Source organism: Nycticebus coucang, chromosome 21 (genome assembly GCF_027406575.1).
Source record: "Nycticebus coucang isolate mNycCou1 chromosome 21, mNycCou1.pri, whole genome shotgun sequence".
NCBI classification, from domain to species: Eukaryota; Metazoa; Chordata; class Mammalia; order Primates; family Lorisidae; genus Nycticebus; species Nycticebus coucang.
Window position 1 is genome coordinate 40,582,981 of NC_069800.1, and position 19,172 is coordinate 40,602,152.

Below are 19,172 nucleotides of genomic sequence, written 5' to 3' on the forward strand. Positions count from 1 at the left end.
AGTCTATGGTAGGCCAGTTGTATGAGGATATGACATGGGCGAGATCCATGGCTAATGGTGATGAAGATTCTCTGACTGGACATAACTTTTGTGGGGTTTCAGAATCTTCTGCTAAGCCAATGTTTTTCAACCGTTTTTATCCCACAGCACACTTGAACCTACAGCTAAAATTCAGCAGCACGCTTAAATTAGGTTGATCCCCCCAAATTAAAGAATACACTCACTGTGCTTTGAATTTCTTTTGAAAAGAATCTTTAAACATTTTCATGGTGGGCAGGGCCTGTGGCTCATTGAGTAGGGTGCCCGCCGCATATACCGAGGGTGGCGAGTTCGAACCCGGCCCCGGCCAAACTGCAACAAAAAATAGCCAGGTTTTGTGGCGGGCGCCTGTAGTCCCAGCTACTCGGGAGGCTGAGGCAAGAGAATTGCTTAAGTCCAAGAGCTGGAGGCTGCTGTGAGTAGTGTGACGCCAGGGCACTCTTCCCAGGCGATAAAGTGAGACTCTTCCCCACACCTCCCTCCTTGGAAAAGGACTAGTGTACTTCCAGCCCTATGGCAGCAGTGCAAAGCAGGCCGTCATCCCTGCAGCATGAATGAAGACAGGGTCATTATGGGACTGGGGTCCGAATGAGGGGCGCATCTCATCCTGGGGAACCTGGATGCGGCCCCCAAGAGGTGGGGCTGGGAGTGGCTGAGGCGGGTAGTGGGATTTATGTGACAAAAAAGGGGTCCCACGAGCAGGGATGGAGGCCTGTGTGGAGAGGAAATGGAGGTTCTCAGAAGGTGGAATGGGGGTGAATATAAGAGAGCTTAAAGGGATCATGACCAGGCAGAGAAGGGAGGACACGTGGCTCCCAAAAGGCAGAGGTGAGGATCGCCGAGGGAGGAGAAATGAGAGGTCTATGAGAGGAGGCAATCTGCGCTGCACCGTTGGAGGGAATCCTCCAGGCCGGGTGGGCTGGGGGCTGTTGGGTTCCAGGGCCGTGGGCTCGGCGGCGGCTTCCGGGCGCCCCCTGGCGGTCCCTTCGCCGCCGCTGCGGCTCCCACAATGCTCGCGTAGCCCCGCTTCATCTCCCGCAGCGGAGACTGCGACGGCTTCAAGATGGCGCAGGCGATCTTTGAGGCCCTGGAGGGTGAGCTGCAGCGGGGCCGGGGGAGGCGGCTGTTCCGCGCTGCGCCCCCTCCCGCCGCGCCCTCGCAGCGCCCGGCCCAGGGCGCGCGGCGGCTGCGGGGCGGAGGGTGCCGGGGCCGGAACAGCCGCGGGGCGGAAGGGGCGCAAGCAGGAACAGCCGTGGGAGCCAAGGCCGGGCGGGGGTGGCGCGAGACGGGACCAGAACAGCCGCGGGAGCCGAGGCCCGGCGGGGGGCACCGGGCCCGGAACAGCCGAGGAGAGGTGGCCCGGCGGGGAGGGAGGCCGCGGGACCAGAACAGCTTCACGCCGGAGGCCCTCGGGCGGGCGTGGAGGGGTTCCTGGGGGGAACAACTGAGGGCGGCGGCCCGCCAGGCCCGGAACGACCGCAGCGAGGGAGGTGGCTCTGTCGACGCCAGCTGGCTAGGGCTGCCCAGAGGGGACAGTGGTGCGGGAGCAGCTGCAGACCTGGAGAGCCTGGCGGCCTGACCGCGGAGAACTTCTGTTGAGCCAGCCTGTGCCTGGTGCTGGAATGTAGTATCTTAAATTCAGATACCCAGGCGGCCCAGGAAAAGACAGGCGCCACCTGTATGCAAAATCGGGACTCGGGAGTTCACAGACCCAAACCAGCCCTGTACCATGCTGAGTTTTACGAACTCAGACCGAGAAACACTAGGTGCCAGCGATGTATCTGCCTTGGACGTTGTGCTCCCAGACCCAAGCCTGTAAACACTGGGTGCCCGTTGGCTGTCCTGTGCCCTGCATGATCCTGGGATGGGATTGTGCCTCGGGTTCAGAGACTTGTGGACTTTGGAGACAGCTAACACTGAGCGCCTCCATGTCCATTTGCTGGGCGTCAGGAAGACCAGCCTTAGCCGTTTGGGGCCATGGCACAGAGTAGATACCATGGGAAATACAGACCAAGAATGTTTTTTGGGGAGGGGATGAGATGGGTATAACAGTGTACAAACTGGATACTGGCCTGGCAGAATGAGGCTGAGGCTTTGAGTCCTGCGTCTCCTAGATCTCAGCCACTTAACCTTCTTGGTGGATCAAGAGTTTTCACCAGGACTCGGTGCGGCGCCCGTAGCTCAGTGGTTAGGGCACCGGCTACACACACCGGGATTGGGTGGGTCAAACCGGGCCCGGGCCTGCTAAACAACAATGACAACTGCAACAACAGCAAAAAAATAGCTGGGTGTTGTGGCAGGCAGCTACTTGGGAGTCTGAGGCAAGAGAATTGCTTAAGTCCAAGAGTTTGAGGTTGCTGTGAGCTGTGATAGTACAGTACTCCACTGAGGGCTCATAATGAGACTGTCTCAAAAAACAAAACAAAACAGTTTTCACTGGCAAATGGGTAACCCGCCCATCTAGAAGGATTTGATTTTAGGAATACTTATTGAGCCAGGCACACAGTCCCTGCCCCACAATTTGGTGGGAGAGAGAAATTATAGAACAAGTAATTAGTAGAAACTGTGGAATTATAGCCAGATGTGGTGGCCCAAGCCTATTATACTTGCACTCTGGGAGGCTCAGCGGGTAGATGGCCTGAGGTCAGGAGTTGGAGACCTTCTTTATTAAAAATAGAAAAACTAGTTGTGACTGGCACTTGTAGTCCCAGCTACTTAACCCAAGGATCTGACATTGTTGTGAGCTATGACACAGGGCACTCTACCCAGGGTATAGAGTGAGATTCTGTCTCAAAAAATAAATAAAGAAAAGAAAAGGGCTCAGTCTGTGGCTCAAGCGGCTAAGGCGCCAGCCACATACACCTGAGCTGGCGGGTTCGAATCCAGCCTGAGCCTGCCCACCAAACAACAATGATGGCTGCAGCCAAAAAAAAAAAGCAGGGTGCCTGTAGTTCCAGCTACTTGAGAGGTGGAGGCAGGAGAATCGCTTGAGTCAGGAGTTGGAGGTTGCTATGAGGTGTGATGCTACAGCACTCTACCAAGGGCAACAGCTTGAGGCTCTGTCTCAAAAAAAAAAAAAAGAAAAGAAATTGTGGAATTATAAGGTGGAAGGGAGGGGCAAAAACTTAACCTAATGGGTCCAATGAACACTATTTGGGTGATAGGTACACCTGTACCTGGGACTCAAACATTACAAAAGCAGTCCATGTGATGTTTGTACCCCCTTAATGTTTTGAAATTAAAAATTATTGGCCGGATGGGCGGCGCCTGTGGTTCAGTGAGCAGGGCGCCGGCCCCATATACCGAGGGTGGCGGGTTCAAACCCGGCCCCGGCCAAACTGCAACAAAAAAATAGCCGGGTGTTGTGGCAGGCGCCTGTAGTCCCAGCTACTTGGGAGGCTGAGGCAGGAGAATCGCCTAGGCCCAGGAGTTGGAGGTTGCTGTGAGCTGTGTGATGCCATGGCACTCTACCGAGGGCAATAAAGTGAAACTCTGTCTCTACAAAAAAAAAAAAAAATTATTGGCCGGGTGCAGTGGCTTGCGCCTGTCATCCTAGCACTCAGGGAGGGCGAGGCAGGTGGATTGGCTGAGCTCACAGGTTGGAGACCAGCCTGAGCCAAAATGAGACCTTGTCTCTAAAAATAGCCTGGTGCTGTGGCCGGTGCCTGTAGTCCCAGCTATTTGAATCACTTAAACCCAAGAGTTTGAGGTTACTGTGAGCTGTGATGCCATGGCATTCTACCAAGGGTGACAAAGTGAGACTCTGTCTCAAAAAAAAAAATTATGGTATTATAGGAAAGATAACAGTAAAAGAAGATGACCTTAGCTGGCCTTGTTGCTGTGAAGAAAATAAACAGGGAGTGGTGGATGTGGGGAGGAGTCAGGGGAAAGGGTCAAGGACTGTGGGAGATCCAGAGAAGAGGGTCATCAGAATGACCCAGGCAGTGGGAGCTGCATTTGCAGAGCCCTAGGGGAAGAGACGTCTCCTAGGATCCACAGTTCAAGTGTGGGTGAGCAGCTAGAGATGAGGCCTCACTGGGTTTGATGAAGCCTCTAAACTTTATCTTGAGATTAGTGCAAAACTAAGAAAGGGTTTCCAGCAGGGGAGCAGCACAATCTGATGTATGTTTTATAAAGTTCACCCAGGCTGCTCTGGGAAGACTGGAGGGGGCTGGAGTAGCAGTGGGAGGTGACTGATGAGGCTACTGAGATTGTCCAACGGAGAACTGATGGTGGCCTGGACTAGGGGACAGCAGTGGGGATGGAGAGAAAGTGGATTTGAGGCATATTTGAGAGGCAGAATAGGCTAGGCTTGCCAAAGGACTAGACATGGCGTGTGGGGAGGGAAGAGCAATGTGTTGAGGGAAGAATCCAGGGGTAACCCATGGGCTGTAGCTGGTGGACAATGGTGCCCTGTTCTCATGGATGAGGATTATTGGGAGAGAAATACATTGGGATGACACATTTCTTTGAGTTAATTTTTAGGCTGGATTTTAAAAAATGAAACTTTTGTAATTTATTTTTTTGAGACAGACTTTTGTCCAGGCTGGAGTGCAGTGGCTCGACTGTAGTTCACTGCAACCTGGAACTCCTGGGCTCAAGAAATCTTCCCATTTGAGGCTCTTGAGTAGCTAAGGAGTACAGGCATATGCCTCAAGCCTGGGTAATTAAAATACATTTTTTTTTGTAGAAGTGGAGGGTCTCCATGTATTGCTTAGGCTACTCTTGATTTGGGGCCTCTGATGATCCTCCATCCTGGTCTCACAAGGTAATGGGATTGCAGGTGTGAGCAGCCATTTGCATGGATGGCAAACTTTTTATTTTGAAATCTTTTTTTTTTTCCCTGTAGCTTTGCATGCAGTGGTAAGAAATAATAGAATGATTCCCATGTATCCTTTACCCAGTTTTCCCAAGTGGTACCATTTTGCAAAACTATAGTCTGTCAACACCAGTGAACCTACAGAAGAACAGTTGCATAACTATAAGGTGTTGCCCTTTCATAGCCATCCCCAGAATCTCTCCCCTTTTTCCACCATCCTTGATGCCTGGTACCCTAATCTGTCTCCCTTTCTAAAATTTTGTTGTTTCAAGAATGTAATATAAGTGGAATCGTGTAGCACATAACTTTGAAGATGGGCTTTTTTTGTCCATCATAATTTCCTAGAGATTCATCCAAGTTGTTGTATCAATAGATTTGTTCTTTTTATTTTATTTTATTTATTTTTTTGAGACAGAGTCTCACTCTGTTGCCCAGGCTAGAGGGCTGTGCTGTCAGCCTAGCTCATGGCAACTCAAACTCCTGGGTTCAAGTGATCCTCCTGCCTCAGCCTCCTGGGTGTCTGGTACTACAGGTGCCTGCCACAATGCCTGGCTAATTTTTTTTTTTTTTAGTAGAGAGGGTGTCTTGCTCTTGCCCAGGCTGGTCTCAAACTCCTGAGCTCCAGGGATCCTTCTACTTCTACCTCCCAGAGTGCTAGGATTATAGGTGTGAGCCACTGCACCTGGCTAGTTTGTTCCTTTTTTTCGAGACAGAGTCTCAAGCTGTTGCCCTGGGTAGAGTGCTATGGTATCACCGCTCGCAGCAACTCTTGGCTTAAGCAATTCTCTTGCTTCAGCCTCCCAAGTAGCTGGGACTATCGGTGCCTGCCACAATGCCCAGCTACTTTGTGGTTGTAGTTGTCATTGTCGTTTGGCAGGCCCAGGCTAGATTTCAACCTGCCAGCTCTGGTGTATGTGGCTGGCACTCTAGCCACATGAGCTACAGTCACCGAGCCGCTAGTTTGTTCCTCTTAATTGCTTAATAGTAATCCATGCTGTGGCTATTCCACAGTTTAATCATTCACCCATTGAAGAATAACTGAACTGTTTACAGTTTTTTACTCTTATAAATAAAAGTGCTATGAATGGGCAGTGCCTGTGGCTCAGTGGGTAGGGTACAGGCCCCATATACTGAGGGTGGCAGGTTCAAACCTGACCCCCACCAAATTGCAACAAAAAAATAGCGGGGCATTGTGGCAGGCGCCTGTAGTCCTGGCTACTCAGGAAGCTGAGACAAAAGAATCACATAAGCCCAGGAATTGGAGGTTGCTGTGAGCTGTGTGACTCCATGGCACTCTGCCTAGGGTGTTGGAGTGAGAATCTGTCTAAAAAAAGAAAGCAAGCTGGGCGGCCCCTGTGGCTCAAGGAGTAGGGCGCCGGTCCCATATGCCGGAGGTGGTGGGTTCAAACCCAGCCCCGGCCAAATAAAAAAAAAAAAAAAAAAAGAAAGCAAGCTGGGTGGCGCCTGTGGCTCAGTGAGTAGGGCGCCAGCCTCACATATCGAGGGTGGCGGGTTCCATCTCGGCCCCAGCCAAACTGCAAAACAAAAAAATAGTCAGGCATTGTGGTGGGCGCCTGTAGTCCCAGCTCCTCAGGAGGCTGAGGCAAGAGAATCTCCTAAGCCTAAGAACTGGAGGATGCTATGAGCTATGATTCCACAGCCTCTACCATGAAAATCTGTCTCTAAAAAAAAAAAAATGGCTTGGTGCCCGTGGCTCAGGCAGCTAAGGCGCCAGCCATATACACCTGAGCTGGTGGGTTCGAATCCAGCCCGCGCCCGCCAAACAACAATGACAGCTGCAACCAAAAAATAGCCGGGTGTTGTGTAGGGTGCCTCTAGTCCCAGCTACTTGGGAGGCAGAGGTAGGAAAATCGCTTGAGCCCAGGAGTTGGAGGTTGCTGTGAGCTGTGATGCTACAGCACTCTACTCAGGGCTACAGCTTGAGGCTCTGTCTCAAAAAAAAAAAGTGCTATGAACATTGATGTGCAGATTTGCACTCAAATGCTAAAACACTGAGAATTTTGCATAAAATGGTAGAAGATTTACTGAAGCTTATTCAGGTGAGCATGAACCCCAGGTTTGCCACTCAGATAATGGGGGTGAGTGAGACTGCCCCAGGACAGTGTAAGAGGGAGAGGAGAGAGTCCAGAAAGAAGGAACACTTCAACATAGGCGTACTTGGGGTGGACAGAAGAGAGTAAAGGAGGCTGGAAAGAGGCACCGGAAAGGTCAGAGGAGGCCCAGGGAGTCAGCTGGTTCATCTGTCGACCACAAATTCAGATTATGTTATTTATTGAGAAACAGAAAAGACAAGTGCATGTTAGAATATAAGGAAAGCAGGGGCGGCGCCTGTGGCTCAGTGAGTAGGGTGCCGGCCCCATATACCGAGGGTGGCGGGTTCAAATCCAGCCCCGGCCAAACTGCAACAAAAAAATAGCCGGGTGTTATGGCGGGCGCCTGTAGTCCCAGCTACTCGGGAGGCTGAGGCAGGAGAATTGCCTAAGCCCGGGAGTTGGAGGTTGCTGTGAGCCGTGTGACGTCATGGCACTCTACCGAGGGCAATAAAGTGAAACTCTGTCTCTACAAAAAAAAAAAAAAGAATATAAGGAAAGCAAGGATGTCCAAGTGTAGATTTGTAGGGTTTGCAGATGAATGAGACTGGGCAACATGATTTCCCAGGGGCTGTATCATTTAGAATTAGAGTCAGCTGTGAGTAAGAGAGGAGCCCAAGACAGTAGTGGCTTATGTAGATGGAAGGTTATTTCTTCATGTGAACATTAGGGGAAGGCAGTCTAGGATATGAAGGTTCTACAAAGTACTTACAGGCCTAGGATCTTTCCAGCTTTTCATCCTGCAACCCCTAGGGTTTGTTCTCACAGTTTAGGATGGTGGGTATAGTTCCTACCATCATATTGTTGTTCTAGGAAGCATAATGGAGGATGGAACAAAGAAGGGGGTCACATACCAGGCAACTTTTAAGGAGACTTCCCAGAAACTGCCATATAATACCATTACTGGCATCTTGTTGGCCAGAGTTTAGTCATTCCCTAGTTGTAAGAGAGGCTGGGAAGTGTAAATTTTTTTTTTTTTTTTAAATAGAATCTCACTATGTCATCCTCATTAGAGTGCTGCAGTGCCACAGCTCACAGCAACTTCAAACTCTTGGGCTTAAGCAACTCTCTTGCCTCAGCCTCCCAAGTAGCTGGGACTACAGGCACCAGCCACAACACCAGGCTATATTTTTTGTTGTAGTTGTCATTGTTGTTTAGCAGACCCGGGCTGGGTTCGAACCCACCAGCTCTGGTGTATGTGGCTGGCACTGAGCTGGAAAGTGTAATTTTTATTCTGGGACCATGTTTCCAGCCCAAAATCTTGGGTTCTATTACCATGGAAGTAGAAGAGAAAATATGTTGGGGCATAGCCAACTGTCTTTGCTGTGGAGGGTTGCAGTGTGTCTGGCTTGTAAAGGTGAAGTCAGAGCAGGATGCTGAGCTCACATCTCACAGAGGCTACATTTGTTTTTTCAGGGATGGACAATCAGACTGTTCTGGCTGTCCAGTCATTGTTGGATGGCCAAGGAGCAGTCCCTGATCCAACAGGCCAGAGTGTCAGTGCACCCTCTGCTATCCAGCCACTGGGTGAGTATCTGCTTGGGTTCATCAGTGGAAGCGTGAACGGTTCCTCATGAAGAATGGGATGAGGGGGCTCATGTGGAGGTGTGAACTGCCCACTGTGGGCCCTAGGATGCCTTCTGGTGTTTGAACCCTCTTCCTCCCAACCTGGATTTTTAGTCTCATGCCTTTCTTTACTTAGCTCTGGGGATACCCTCTCTCAGCCTCATAATGAATGTGGGAAGATGGAATTTTGATGTAGGGAGTGGTGGGAGCCCCAATGCTTGGCACCTTTGCCCTGGAAGTGGTTTTTTAGCCTCCTCTCTGTGGAAAGATCAGACTGAGCCTAAATTTCTTTGGTTTATAGGCCAGGCCCATGAGACACAGTGAGAGCAAGAGACTACTTTTGGAAGTTTCTGTGTGAATCTGTATATTCATTTATTCATTGCACAAACATTTTTGAGTACTTGGGGATCATACTAGGGACAGAGAGATACACACCTAGGTTTAAATCCTTGTCCCCATAGTTCCTACTCAGTTTCCACATCTGTAAAATGGGGGGTAATTGTCTTACCTTGTAAGAATCTTATGAGAATACTTGGGATTCAGTTTCAGTTGTTATAAATATGAAAGTTTCTTGTGGTTTCTATGAGATTAAAGTTTATTTCTCAATTACATAAAGTCCCTATGAACATTTGGAAGGGGTATGGTGACAATCAGACCCCTTCTTAATGTGACTCTATTGCCCTCAAGCTGCGTCCAGGGTGGCTGCTCCAGCTCCCATTTTGATTTCCACCTTCCAGCCAGCATGAAGGGAAGAAAAAAGGGAAGTTGCATACACAGTACACTTCTGTCCTTGTCCCATTGGTCAGAATTCTGTTACATGACATGCCTAACCGCAAAGAAAGCTGGGAAATACATTAACAAGGATGTCATGTTTCCCACTAACATTTGAATTATGCGTAAGAAGGAGATAATTAGAATTGAATAATAATTAGACATTTCTCCTGTAACATGTTAGGTGCTTGACATAGTGCATGGCTGTGGTAGGATAGTAATGGGTGTTAGTAACTGTAGCTGATCATTCATTTACTCAACCAAGATCTTTTTTTTTTTTTTTTGAGACAGAGCCTCAAGCTGTTGCCCTGGGTAGAGTACTGTGGCATCACAGCTCACAGCAACCTCCAGTGCCTGGGCTTTAGCGAGTCTCCTGCCTCTGCCTCCCAAGGAACTAGGACTATAGGCACTTGCTACAATGCCCGGCTATTTTTTGGTTGCAGCTGTCATTGTTTGGCGGGCCCGGGCTGGATTCGAACCTGCCAGCTCAGGGTATGTGGCTGGCACCTTAGCTGCTTGAGCCACAGGCACTGAGCCTCAACAAAATTCTTTTTTTTTTTTTGAGACAGAGCCTCAAGCTGTCGCACTGGGTAGAGTGCCTGGCGTCACAGCTCACAGCAACCTCCAACTCCTGGGTTCAAGCGATTCTCCTGCCTCCACCTCACAAGTAGCTGGAACTACAGGCGCCTGCCACAACGCCCACTGTTTTTTTGGTTGCAGCAGTCATTGTGTTTGGCAGGTCCGGGCTGGATTCGAATTCGCCAGCTCAGGTGTATGTATGGCTGGTGCCTTAGCCACTTAAGCCACAGGTGCAGAGCCAACAAAGATCTTTTGAGAACTCTTTTTTTTTTTTCTTTTGTAGAGACAGAGTCTCACTTTACTGCCCTCGGTAGAGTGCCATGATGTCACAGGACTCACAGCAACCTCCAGCTCTTCAGCGATTCTCCTGCCTCAGCCTCCCGAGCAGCTGGGACTATAGTCGCCCGCCACAAACCTTATAAGCCCAGGAGATATTGTAGTTATGGTGATAAAATAAGATACATTTCCTTCCCTTAGGGGATTTGCAGGCTGGTAGTGATGAGAAAACTGTAGAATGAGAGGTTTGCTAGAGGACGGAACTGTAGCCACTGATATTAGGAAGGCTTCCTGGAATTGGGCATGGGGGCTCACACCTATAATCCTAGCACTCTGGGAGGCCTAAGTGGATTGCTTGAACTCAGGAGTTCAAGACCAGCCAGAGCAAGACCAAGACTCCATCTCTACTAAAAATAAAAAACTAGCCAGGGTGGCGCCTGTGGCTCAGTGGGTAGGTGCCGGCTCCATATACTGAGGGTGGTGGGTTTGAACCCTGCCCCAGACAAACTGAAGCAAAAAAATAGTTGGGCATTGTGGCTAGTGCCTGTGGTCCCAGCTACTCGGGAGGCTGAGGCAAGAGAATCGAGAATCTCTTAAGCCCAGGAGGTGGAGGTTGCTGTGAGCTGTGATGCCATGGCACTCTACCAAAGGCAATAAAGTGAGACTCTAAAAAAAAAGAAAAGAAAAACTAGCCAGACATTGTGGTGGGTGCCTGTAGTTCTGGCTACTTGGGAGGCTGAGGCAAGATGATCGCTTAAGTTCAAGAGTTTGAGGTTGCTGTGAGCTGAGACGCCACAGCACTCTACCTAGGGCAAGAGAGAGAGGCTCTGTCTTTTTTTTTTTTTTTTTTGAGACAGAGCCTCAAGCTGTCGCCCTGGGTAGAGTGCTGTGGCGTCTCAGCTCACAGGAACTTCCAGCGCCTGGGCTTAAAGCGATTCTCTTGCCTCAGCCTCCCAAGTAGCTGGGACTACAAGTGCCCGCCACAACGCCCAGGTATTTTTTGGTTGTAGCCGTCCTTGTCTGGCAGGCTTGGGCTGGATTCGAACCCACCAGCTCAGGTGTATGTGGCTGGCATCTTAGCTGTTTGAGCCACAGGTGCTGAGCCTAGAGGCTCTGTCTTTAAAAAAAAAAAAGAGGAGGAGGCATTCTGGAGGAGGTGACATCCAAGCTGAGCCTTGTAGAAGCAGTTGTTCTGAGAGAAGAAGCTTGGCGTGGGGGTATGGGGTTATAAAAGCATAGAAGAGTGTGAACATATTTGGGGACTAATGAATAAATTCAGGAAGGATAAAGATTTTGAGGTTCTACAGGCAGTTGGATCTGAGGGAAAAACACGATTTTTGAATTTCTCAGCTTTGGAGTGAACCCACTTTACTATTTGCCTTTTTTTTTTTTTTTTGCGGTTTTTGGCCAGGGCTGGGTTTGAACATGTCACCTCTGGCATATAGGGCTAGCGCCCTACCCCTTTGAGCCACAGGCGCCACCGAGACAGAGTCTTAAGCTATCGCCCTGGGTAAAGTGCCATGGCATGGCAGCTCACAGCAACCTCATACTCTTGGGCTTAAGCAATTCTCTTGCCTTAGCCTCCCAAGTAGCTGGGACCACAGGCCCCCGCCACAATGCCTGGCCATTTTTTTGGTTGCAGCTATCATTGTTTGGTGGGTTCAGGCTGGATTCGAACCTGCCAGTTTCGGTGTATGTGGCTGGCGTCCTAGCTGCTTGAGCTACAGGTGCCGAGCCATGTTTATTTGTTTTTGAGACAGTCTCACTCTGTCCCCTGGGCTAGAGGGCTGTGGCTTCAGCCTAGCTTACAGCAACCTCAAACTCTTGGGTTCAAGTGATCCTCAAGCCTCAGAGTAGCTGAGGCTACAGGTGCCCGCCACAATGCCTGGCTAGTTTTTCTATTTTTAGTAGAAATAGGAGTCTCACTCTTGCAACGGCTGTTCTTGAACTCCTGAGCTCAAGTGATCCTCCTCCCTCAGCCTCCCAGAGTGTTAGTACCTAGTTGCACATGGCTGGCTATTCCTGCAGGTGCTGGTGTGGTTTTTGAAAGCTGCTAAGAAGCATATAGTTGATGCTTGACCATGCTTGCCGACTGATGGGGTACTGCTCAGATTGCTATTCTCATGGTCAGCCACAGGTCTCCTCCTGTTTCTCACAGTGATGCCTCCTGACTTATTCTTGTTTTTTGTTTTCATTACTCTGCTCCATCTGTGGCCCCTTCCCACTACTCCATGGTTATGACCCCTAGATGATGAGGATGTCTTTCTCTGTGGGAAGTGTAAGAAGCAGTTCAACTCGCTGCCAGCATTTATGACCCATAAGCGGGAACAGTGCCAGGGGAATGCCCCCGCCCTGGCCACAGTCTCGTTGGCCACCAACAGCATCTACACACCGTCAGCAGCACCCACAGCAGTCCAGCAGGCCCCACCTCCTGCCAATCGCCAGGTATTCATTCATTCATTTGTTCATTCATTCATTGAGCAAGTCTTTTTTGGTCACCTACTGAGTATTAGGCATTGTGCCAGGCTCTGGGATTACAGGTATGGGTGACACAGACCGAGTCACTGCCCTTATGGAGTTAGTAAGATGCATAGTACACAGACAAATAAAGATGTATTTTCTCAGCATGTTAAATGCAGAGGGGTGGGGATATCAAGGTGGGAGGTTCTGCCATATTGTATATGGTGCTTGGAGGAGAACTCTGAGAGGTGACATTTGAGTGGATACCTACAGAAGTGAGTCATGCAGCTAGTTTGGGGAAGAGTGATCCAGGTGGAGGGAGCAGCCAGGTGCAGAGGTCCTGAGGTGGGAGAGTGCTGAGTTGATATCACGAGCTACAAGGAAGTAAGAAAAGGAAGCTACAGGGAAATTTGACCCCTTGATCTGGGAAGTGTTAGTGGCAGGGCTGGATAGGAGAGGATGGAAGTTGAGAGAATGGGTCCTAGAAAATTGTGTGAGTCCTGTGGGCTTTTTTTTTTTTTTTGTAGAGACAGAGTCTCACTTTATGGCCCTCAGTAGAGTGCCATGGCATCACACAGCTCACAGCAACCTCCAATTCCTGGGCTTAAGTGATTCTCTTGCCTCAGCCTCCCGAGTAGCTGGGACTACAGGCGCCCGCCACAACGCCCGGCTGTTTTTGGTTGCAGTTCAGCCGGGGCCGGGTTTGAACCCGCCACCCTCGGTATATGGGGCCGGCGCCTTACTGACTGAGCCACAGGCGCTGCCCCGTCCTGTGGGCTTTTACTCACAATGAGATAGCAGTCAGAGAGGCAGGGTGCTGAGCAGAAGAGGGACATTCTCTGATGCAAACTTTAAACATGTCACTCTGGCTGCTGTACAGAGAATACTTTTTTTTTTTTTTGGAGACAGAGTCTTTGTTGCTCTTGATAGAGTGCTCTGGTGTCACAGCTCACAGCAACCTCAAACTCTTGTGCTCAAGCAATACTCTTGCCTCAGCTTCCCAAGTAGCTGGGACTACAGGTGCCCACCACAACACCTGGCTAGAGAATACATTTTGATGGGGTCAAGAAAGAAAGCTAGGGGGGCTGTTGTACAAATCCAGGGAATAGATGGTGGTGTTTGACCAGAGTGCTGGCAGTGGAGGTGATGAGAAGAGGTGAGATTTCAGAAACATCTTGATAATGTTGCTGACTGAGTTTGTGGATCAACTGGGCGAGGACTGAGATAAAGGAGAGTCAAGGGTGGCTTGTGTGTTTAAATTGCCATTAACTAGGGTGGCGCCTGTGGCTCAGTGAGTAGGGTGCCGGCCCCATATACCGAGGGTGGCGGGTTCAAACCCAGCCCTGGCTGAACTGCAACCAAAAAATAGCTGGGCATTGTGGTGGGCGCCTGTAATCCCAGCTGCTTGGGAGGCTGAGGCAGGAGAATCACGGAAGCCCAAGAGCTAGAGGTTGCTGTGAGTCCTGTGACATCATGGCACTCTACTGAAGGCCGTAAAGTGAGACTCTGTCTCTACAAAAAAAAAAAAAAATTTGCCATTAACTGAAATGGGGGTGTTTTTGGCAGAAGATTTTCTAGTAAGTCAGTAGTTCGGCTAGACAACATTGGATTTGAGATGCTCTTGGACATTTAAATGGAGACAGTGATGATCTAGAGAGTGTAGGAGAAGGCCAGGCTGCAGGTATCAGAGAAGCTTCTAGATTCCTCAATCAAGAATATAGTTCTGGAGCAAAGACACTCTGGGTGGAGGGCTCTTAAAGTTAAAGACTCTTCCATAAAGGGGGCTCAGGATGCCAGGTCAAGGGGACAGATTTCCTTCTAGCTTCCTTTTCTCTTCTTATTGCTTTAGAACATTATTTTCATCCATTATGTAGATATAATTCCTGCCATAAAAATAAAAGCATGCACTGAAACTTTTCAAGTTGCTACAGACATCTTTTTTGGAGACAGAGTCTAAATGCTGTCCTCAGTAGAGTGCTGTAGTATCACAGCTCGCAGCAACCTCAAGCCCAGCTGTATTTTTGTTGCAGTTGTCATTGTTGTTTAGCAGGCCCGAGCCAGGTTCATATCCACCAGCCTTAGTGTTATGTGGCCGGCTCCCTAACTACTGAGCCTGCCACAGACATCTTCTAACACAGAACATACTCATTTTTCTCACTCCTTGATTGTGAGTTTTGCTCAAAGGAAATATTCCCCTTCCACCCTTTTTTTCAATAAAAGGAGAGAGGGAAATTCCTCCAGTACTGGACAGGAAAAAACTTCAGAACACAGCAGTTGGTTGTGGGCAAGGAGAGAGTCCCCCTCCCACCCTCCTAAGTGACTTGGATAAAAAGTAGGATGTAATTTCTCATTTTTCTTTCTTTTTTTTTCTTTTTTGAGACAGAGCCTCAAGCTGTTGCCCTGGATAGAGTGCCATAGCATCACAACTCACAGCAACCTCCAACTCCTGGGCTCAAGCGATTCTCTTGCCTCAGTCTCCCAAGTAGCTGGGACTACAGGCGCCCGCCACAATGCCTGGCTATTTTTTTTTTTTTAGTTGTAGTTGTCATTGTTGTTTGACAGGCCCAGGCTGGATTCGAACCCGCCAGCTCCGGTGTATGTGGCTGGTGCCTTAGCTGCTTGAGCTATAGGCGCCAAGCCATAATTTCTCATTTTTCATCCCAGGCTAACTCATATGACATTATAAAAATAGAGGCAGACCAGAATCTATGCAACCTTTCCTGGCTATAACACAGGGCATTTCCCTAACCTGTCTGAGCTACCTTTGCTTGATTGAGGGCAAAAACATCACCTCTCTGAACAGAGACTCTGAACACTGGGACCCAGAGTCTCTGTAGTTGCTGGAGGTTTCACAGAGACAGGTCAACTAGTAAGATGCCAAGAGCCTATCAGTAAAGAAAAAGAGAAAACAAACAAAACAAAGCACCCTTTACAGTAGTCACTGGTGTTTTGACACTTTTTTTTTTGATACAGAGTATCATTTTGTCACCCTTGGTAGAGTAAGTGGTGTCATAGCTCACAGCAGTCTCAAACTCTTGGGCTCAAGTGATCATCTTGCCTCAGCTTCCCGAGTAGCTGGGATTATAGGCACCCACCACAATGCCTAGCTAGTTTTCTATTTTTAGTAAAATGAGGTCTCACTTTTGCTTAGGCTGGTCTCGAACTCCTGAGCTCAGGCAGGCTACCCACCTTGACCTTCCAGAGTGCTAGAATTACACACATGAGCCACTACATCCTGCCAGACACCTTCTTATAAGGTCTATCATCCTCACTATTGCCCTTTGTGTGACATTATTAATCTTACTATTAATTTATATGTTTTCAAGTAATACCTGTTTCCCTTCACCTTAATACCTGCTTCCCTTCACCTTTTTAAAAGTTAAAATTTTAGGCTCAGCACCTGTGGCTCAAGTGGCTAAGACACCAGCCACATACTCCTGAGCTGGCGGGTTCGAATTCAGCCCGGGCCCACCAAATAACAATGATGGCTGCAACCAAAAAATAGCCGGGCGTTGTGGCAGGCGCCTGTAGTCCCAGCTACTTGGGAGGCAGAGGCAGGAGAATTGCTTGAGCTCAAGCCCAGAATTGCTTGAGTTTGGAGGTTGCTGTGAGCTGTGATGCCATGGCACTCTACCCAGGGCAACAGCTTGAGGCTCTGTCTCAAAAAAAAAAAAAGTTAGAATTTTATTGGGGTGGTGCCTATGGCTCAGTGAGTAGGGTGCCTGCCCTATATACCAAGGGCGGCAGGTTCGAACCCACCCCAGCCAAACTGTAACCAAAAAAAAAAAAAAAAATAGCCAGGCATTGTGGTGGGTGCCTGTGGTCCCAGCTACTGGGGAGGCTGAGGCAAGAGAATCGCTTAAGCCCAGGAGTTGGAGGTTGCTGTGAGCTGTGACGCCATAGCACTCTACTGAGGGCATAGTGAGACTCTGTCTCAAAAGAAAAAAAAAGTTAGAATTTTACAAGTTAATGTCCCTCTGACAGTATTCCTCTGCCCCTACATAACTGTTGAGGGATAGCCTTTTTTTTCTTGAGACAGTTTCACTTTGTTACCCTTGGTAGAGTGCTATGTCGTCATAGCTCACAGCAACCTCAAACTCTTGGGCTCAAGTGAATCTCTTGCCTCAGCCTCCCAAGTGGCTGGGACTGCAGGAGCCTGCCACAACACTCAGCTATTTTTTAGAGACAAGCTCTTGCTCTTGCTCAGACTGGTCTCGAACTCCTGAGCTCAAGCAATCTACTGGCCTCTGTCTCCCAGAGTGCTAGGATTATAGGCGTGAGCTATCACGCCCAGCCAGGGATAGCCTTCTTGATTTAAGATACTTTAACATACTTATTTAAGTACCTGCAGGAATTATATAGTACTATTATTTCAGGGTTTAATAAAAAGGATATATAATTTATATATTGTTACATACCTTCGATTTTCATGTAGTACCTTTTACCTGCTGTGTGGTATTTTATGCCATGATTATATTGTGTACTTTTCTTTTCTTTCTTTCTTTCTTTTTTTTTTTTGAGACAGAGCCTCAAGCTGTTGCCCTGGGTAGAGTGCTGTGGCCTTACAGCTCACAGCAAACTCCAACTCCTGGGCTTAAGCAAGTCTCTTGCCTCAGCCTCCCAAGCAGCTGGGACTCCAACAGGCACCCACCACAATGCCTGGCTATTGTTTGATTGTAGTTGTTAGGTAGGCCCTGGCTGGATTTGAACCTACCAGCTCTGGTGAATGTGGCTGGCACCTTAGCCGCTTGAGCTACAGGCACTGAGCCTATATTGTGTATTTTTTCAATTCATTCCCCTATTTATAGTTTTTCACTATTAGAAGCAAGGCTATGCAGAATGCAGAATACTCTGGTTCTGGACTTCCTGTAGGCATGCCTAAGCGTTTCTCTAGGGTAGATACCAGGAAGTATTATTGCTAGGTCACAGGGTATGTGCCTTACAGGGAGGTGTAACTTATTCTCCTTGTTTGGTAGATGATTAAATGGAAGCTTAGCGAGGTAGAAGGATCTGCCTAGGTCACACAGCAGGGAGCAGCAGAGGTGGAAATGGAACTGAGGTCAGTGGGACTCTAGAACCTGGAACTTCTGCATCATGCTCTCAGCTTCCTTACAGAGCCTCAGACACATTCACACATCCTCTCTCATTCTCTTTCTCTCTCTCACCATCCAGATCTCCACATACATCACGGTGCCCCCATCCCCACTGATCCAGACTCTGGTGCAGGGGAACATCTTGGTGAGCGATGATGTGCTCATGTCTGCCATGTCGGCCTTCACATCCCTGGACCAGCCCATGCCCCAGGGCCCCCCGCCTGTGCAGGTAAGGAGGTGGCAGGCATTTTACACGGTCTTGGTCTTGCGTCTACACCTGAATATCAACTGTTGCAAATTCAGAATCTTTTAGAAAGAGGAGGGCCTGGCCTCAGCTCTTCCAACACTAAAAGGGACTGTCAATTTCTCCTTGGCCACCTCTGCTGCAGGAAGCTGTAACTTTCAGGTGGGGACCCAGAACCATGTGAGGTTTCACAGACATAGTCTGGCTATTTTTTTTTTTTTTGAGACAGCCTCAAGCTGTCGCCCTGGGTAGAGTGCTGTGGCATCACAGCTCACAGCAACCTCCAACTCATGGGCTTAAGCTATTCTCTTGCCTCAGCCTCCCAAGTAGCTGACTGCGGGCACCCGCCACAATGCTATTTTTTGGTTGTAGTTGTCATTTTTTTTTTGCAGTTTTTGGCTGGGGCCGGTTTTGAACTCACCACCTCAGGTATATGGAGCCAGCGCCCTATTCCTTGAACCACAGGCACCACCCCTGTAGTTGTCATTGTTGTTTGGCAGGCCTGGGCTGGGTTTGAACCCACCAGCTCTGGTATATGAGGCTGGTGCCTTAGCTGCTTGAGCTACAGGTGCCAGGCCAGTCTGGGATTTTGATTTCTCTTTTGTTTTGTTTGTTTGTTGGTGTATTTTTTTCTTTTCCTTCTTTTCTTTTTTTTTGTAGAGACAGAGTCTCGCTTTATGGCCCTCGGTAGAGTGCCGTGGCCTCACACAGCTCACAGCAACCTCCAACTCCTGGGTTTAAGCCATTCTCTTGCCTCAGCCTCCCAAGCAGCTGGGACTACAGGCGCCTGCCACAACGCCCAGCTATTTTTTGGTTGCAGTTTGGCCGGGGCCGGGTTTGAACCCGCCACCCTCAGTATATGGGGCTGCCGCCCTACCGACTGAGCCACAGGCGCCGCCCCCATTTTTTTCTCTTTTTTAGATATAGGATCTAAAAGAAGTCTATTGCCCAGGCTAGAGTGCAGTGGCATTATCTAAGCTCACTGCAACCTCATACTCCTGGGCTCAAGCAATCCTCCTGCCTCAGCTTTTCAAGTGGGTAGGACTAAAGGCATTTGCTACCACACCTGGCTAATTTTTCTGGGTTTTATAGAGATGGGGTCTCACCCTTAGTAAGGCTGGTCTTGAACTTCTGGCCAGACTCCTAAAGTGCTAGGGCATGAAGCCACCATGTCCTGCCTTGACTTCCTTTTCTTCTTTTTTAAAAAATATGTA

At 49.0% G+C, this 19,172-nt stretch overlaps 1 protein-coding gene across 6 annotated transcripts in view; it reads left to right on the plus strand.

Annotated features, from left to right (window-relative positions):
• Positions 1-549: 549 nt before the first annotated feature.
• ZNF341 (zinc finger protein 341) overlaps positions 550-19,172 on the plus strand; it is a 65,034-nt gene continuing 46,411 nt past the window's right edge. For 2 of the 6 annotated variants that reach the window (XM_053574613.1, XM_053574614.1), the window contains exons 1-4: positions 966-1,133; positions 8,386-8,496; positions 12,410-12,606; positions 17,794-17,943. In XM_053574613.1, the coding sequence (XP_053430588.1) occupies positions 1,103-1,133; positions 8,386-8,496; positions 12,410-12,606; positions 17,794-17,943 (489 nt within the window). In that variant the 5' untranslated portion in view covers positions 966-1,102. Of the gene's footprint in view, positions 605-965; positions 1,134-4,009; positions 4,050-8,385; positions 8,497-12,409; positions 12,607-17,793; positions 17,944-19,172 lie in introns of those variants that run through there. The other 4 variants (XM_053574616.1, XM_053574617.1, XM_053574618.1 and 1 more) reach the window with 4 other exon arrangements.